Here is a 4,945-nt window from a genome sequence, read left to right as displayed (position 1 = left end):
AAGCAAACGTGGATACTTTTGTTTACATTCAAATGAATGTTAATTTTTAACAAACACGTTCCCTAATGATGTCCGCAATTAGCGCAGTAACAATGTTGCTAAATAGCTGTTGCTACATGTGTATAGTACTCCATTTTAACCATTAATAAATAATCACTGAAAGTAAAACGTATGTTGTTTGTTGGCGCTTCAGGTGACACCAATGAGATGTGCTGATTCATCACAACTGCAACGTCGGATTAAAGAATGAATGAATTGAAAGTAATAACACTTTTATACTAGGCATAGGCTCCTAAAACAAAGACTACCGATTTGTATAGCGCTATGTTTGTTCTCAATTGATTGCTGGTTAACGAAATGTTAATTAATAAATGCTAATTAGTGGTATGTGCGCAAGCCATTGAGCACTGTAAATGCACATGCAAAACCAGATTGCCTTTTCAGTACATAACATTTGATTGGACAAAGGAAGGCGATAATTAGTAGTGGACAAAAATAGTCGTACAGCCGGGCCCTGGGCCAGGTGACGTAAGCGCGTCAGGGCCGCGGAGGGGCAAGACGGGCCCCGCGCCAGTGTCGCGCGCGCCGTCAGCCGGGTCGCACGCAGTCTCGCAGCTCCTCCACCCGCCGCCCGCCAGCGCCACTCTGCCGCCTCCGCTGCCGACAGCCGCCTCCATCACTCACCCTCGACTACTCCGACGCCTCCTCTCGTGAGTACACCCCTTTCACCCTCGACCTGCGAAAGCGACTGAAAGCCACTTTCCACTCGGTGCATCGCAAATCGTGTTACTATCGTCCATCGATGCAGTTTCACTCATGAGCATATACTACTATGATGAGATTCCTCGTCGTTTTGTTCGCGCTCCACCGAGATCCACAATGTCGTTAGTTCGTATTATTCTCATAATTAACTAGGTCTTAGGTTTCTTGTATCGACACGGAGGAGCGTGGCAACCTTGGCGCATCGTGCAATGCAGCGGGGACCTTGCAAGTCACACGTCACAGTAACCTCGGCTCACGCTGTGCTCGTGCCGCCACTGTGACGTGTATCTATCTATCTTTGTGTTGTTTTCCCGCATTGCACGTCATCCATTGCTTTATGCTTAGATTGTACAGTATAAATAGATTGATTATAATGGACGATGTACTCCTAGCATCGTTTTTATTGGCGAATCACATCTGTTGTTATTAAGGTAAATTGATGGATGCGTATGCATCGAATACAACAGCTGAGCGTCGACGTCGTTGTGATACAGATAAAAAATAAGACGCGGTCACTCAAGGACGGTCAACTACTATCGAGTGGTATTTCCCGTTCAACGGGCGCCGGAGTGACACACTATTCACCAATGACGTGGGATTATAATCGCAAAGGAATTATATCCAAACGTAGTGTATGCATTCGTAGTGGAAGCTTGTGGATGTTTTCTATGAAGGGGCCTCAGTTTCCCGAGTTATCGCAAAGGAAAAACACGCCATACTTAATCGCGTATTGTGCTCACTATCAGCTGTTGCGACGATGCGGTGTGCGGTCGCTAACTCGGTTAGTCACTTCATTGTATACCATTATCAGTCTTATTGCAAGCGGATACCGTGCATTGTTCTTTGCCTTTTTTTGACAGCTAATAACAACTACATACCTATATTTTATATTTTTTTCTTCAGTATCCTCTGTGAACGCTCGTAAAGTATAGTTATCTACATGTTAATAAGGCTTTCCACACTTATTTGTAATTCAAGATAATTTTTCGCTTAACCTTTTCTTATTTACATATTAATGACTTATTAAAAATTAAACTTGTCTGTTAATTTTAATTGGTTACTAAGGCTATTTATATTTTGTATTTATACAACTACGCAACGCGATTAACTAAGCATCTCCATGACCCATGTTGTTTATTTTTGTCATGATTTAAGAATTAAATAAATGATAATGTCTATAGTAGATAAACAGTTTTGTTTTTAATTGTTAGTAGTACATATTTTTTTTAAATCCATATGACAAAATAAATAGATTAGCTGTACAATGTGATACACCCTACCTTAAAATAGATTCTTGTTTTGATATATTTATGTTATTTATTTAAGATATTATAAGAAGTATGACATGGTTTCAGCTTGAAGGTATTAGGTAGATTGAATTAAGTAAGCGGCTTACGACCGTATTATACTATAACAATGAAAAAATCTCAGTTGTTATTATCAACACACATAGTGGCGCAAAGTGGGAAGGAGTAATATTTACATATTCATCAATGTTGCTTCAAAGTAACATTGAAGATAGCCTCTAAACATCTTTAGTCACATTTTTTTTACCTCGGTTCGACATTGATCGAAGTTTATAAAACCGGTAGGCCACGGTTACCCTTCGCTGGACACTAAACATGGCAAAATAAATGTAATGAACACTGGACACCACGATAAATTTAATTATGTAAAGACGTTAATTGTTGCAATCTAATTTAATATTTTTAAGGAAATTCTTATAATAGAGCCACTCAATTTCCAAAATTTAACGGTTAATTATTGTAATATATGGACATTTTTGCATAATCTAGTTAACCTTGAATCATACCATATGCTGTATTATGAAATATCTAAACATAAAATTATAATGATGTATATTTTTACTTGCAGATAGCCATGGTAAGAAAATATGAAAGGATAAGCGGACGCTTGTCATGGAGCGAAGAAGAAATGGCTAAAGCGGTAGCGGCTGTGGTCTCAGGTAAGATGGGCTACAAGCTCGCCGCCAGAACCTTTCACATACCTCGCTCCACACTCCAGAGGAGGGCCAGTAAGGTCCGCTACCAACAGCCGGACGACCCCAAACCCCTTATGGGCCACTATAGACGAGTATTCACAGACAGTCAAGAAAAAGATTTAGTCGGATACATAAAAAGCATGGAGCAGTACTTCATGGGGGTCTCTCGAAGGGATATACGCGAGCTAGCGTTTCAATATGCCGAAGATAATCATTTAAATCATCCCTTCGATGTCAACACTAGAATGGCTGGTGAAGATTGGGTCAGGAATTTCTTAAAAAGGAATCCTGAGTTATTGCACAAGTCGGAGAAGGAACACGAGCTGGAGCCTGTAAACTTTGACCAATTCTATCACTTCATGTGTCAGTCGTCATGATGACTAGTCGCCGAGGAACTTGAAACAATCTAGTTGTAAGCAAAGGTCATGTGCCCACCCACCCGAGAGAGCCTCTCGATAAACGCATGGTAGTCCCAACTTGTATATAAACATTAGCATCGGTTAATGCAACGAATTTTTCTCCTTTTTAAATTTTTTACTTGCCTGACGACCTTTATGTGCGAGGTAAACTGATTTCCTTATGATTAAATCGCACTCACGATACATGGCCAGGAAGTGATAGCGGTGAATGTTAAAAATGAATATTTTATATACAATTTGCAGTTCGGACTTCGGATCATAATTAATACTAGGTAGGTAATTTTTGAGGTTTTTACGCAATTTAATTAGTTAAACAAACGGGAGCATAGCTCAATATAGATATCAAATCCATGTTTAACATAATATTTAAATAATATGTTCAATGTCAAAATAATTATATTATATAGTTGAAATTTTGCATGCGTACCGTACTTACTGAATGTCAACGTTTGAAAGTTATTTCTTATTTATAGTTTAACTTATGTTATTTATTGATAATAGCAAAATTAAGGGCTGTGATAAGGAGAAATTGTATTTATGGGAACATATCATCGTCTTTCGATGTTTTGTATAAGCAAATGGCTAGTAGGTATACTAAGTATATATTACAAGGGAAAATATCCAAAACTGTTACTGTTACGTCATACCATATTATAATTAGAAATATTGAATTGCGTTGATTGATTGATGATTGTTTTTATTATACAAATTATAGCAAATTATTGGATAGAAGATACATACATATTTTAAATGTTTAGCATACCTAGTTAGATACTTTTATAAATTTGATAAAGAGTTTCAAAAACAGAAATTAAATACTTAAACATAGATACGTATAAGTGAAATTGTATCCAAAATAGTTCGATTTAAAAAATAATCAGTAAGTAACTGAATAATTCGTGATTACTTTCATTAAATATACGTTATGACGATGTCTTGTCTTGCTTATAAAGCCCTAATTAAGAAATGTGATAATGGTGAATGGTGATAGTAGCGGGATTACACTTTAGGAAAATTCTTTTATAAACTTTTTAAGAGTTGTACTTATTCCAATATAACCTTTGGGATATATTTCTTATTTCCTTCATAAATTATCTACATATTATTACAAGAAGTACCTTTGTGAAGTACCTACAAAGAAGATGTTACCTGATTTAAGTTTGATCTCTTAAACTTAGTTTTAATAAATAGTAAATTATATATTTTATTCCTTTGTGTATATGTGATTGGGAAAGGAAATTTTATTTGATCTATATTTATGGGGTGGAAATATATATGGATAATAATGTCGAATGCCAAACTACGTTGTTAATTTTAAACTAATTTTATTATTTAAGTACTTAAGTTTTTAATACAATAAAATGATTATACAAAAATCTCTCTTGTTTTTATATCCCTTTGTAAGTTATGAAATATCAAACAATCTAGAAAAAAGATAAAGTTAAGTATATAGGTATAAAATTTTCGTGGCACAATGTAAGTTACCATTCTTTTCTGAAACGACTGGACCGATTCTCATGAAATTTTATGATCCTATCTGAGAATTGGCCAACGTCTATTTTTCATATCCCTGTGATGTTAGACTCAGTATTATTATATTATTATTCAATTAAATTATGAACAATTATTATGGAAGAGAATTGCTCTCGCTTCATTGGCTTTCTTGTTCACAATACCTTCATATTCTATGTCCATTGTTCATCATCTATCCCATAAGTTCAAGATTCTATCTATCTTAATTACAAAATTCATCGAAATTGTT

General features: G+C 35.8%; 1 protein-coding gene across 1 annotated transcript; it reads left to right on the top strand.

The window, feature by feature from the left end:
- Positions 1–1,303: 1,303 nt before the first annotated feature.
- On the top strand, positions 1,304–4,549 carry LOC149910178 (uncharacterized). Its single transcript, XM_090111055.1, has 2 exons — positions 1,304–1,543; positions 2,638–4,549. Exons 1-2 carry the CDS (start codon positions 1,520–1,522, stop codon positions 3,139–3,141), a joined length of 528 nt encoding a protein of 175 aa, XP_089967181.1. The 5' UTR covers positions 1,304–1,519; the 3' UTR covers positions 3,142–4,549.
- The last annotated feature ends 396 nt before the right edge of the window (positions 4,550–4,945 follow it).

The sequence above is a fragment of the Colias eurytheme genome, chromosome 2 (assembly GCF_061535395.1).
Source record: "Colias eurytheme isolate Ceu_HAF_F1 chromosome 2, ilColEury1 Martin Lab GWU primary, whole genome shotgun sequence".
Lineage (NCBI taxonomy): Eukaryota > Metazoa > Arthropoda > Insecta > Lepidoptera > Pieridae > Colias > Colias eurytheme.
The sequence above is the reverse complement of the archived record's forward strand: the minus strand, read 5'-3'. Positions and strand labels throughout refer to the sequence as shown.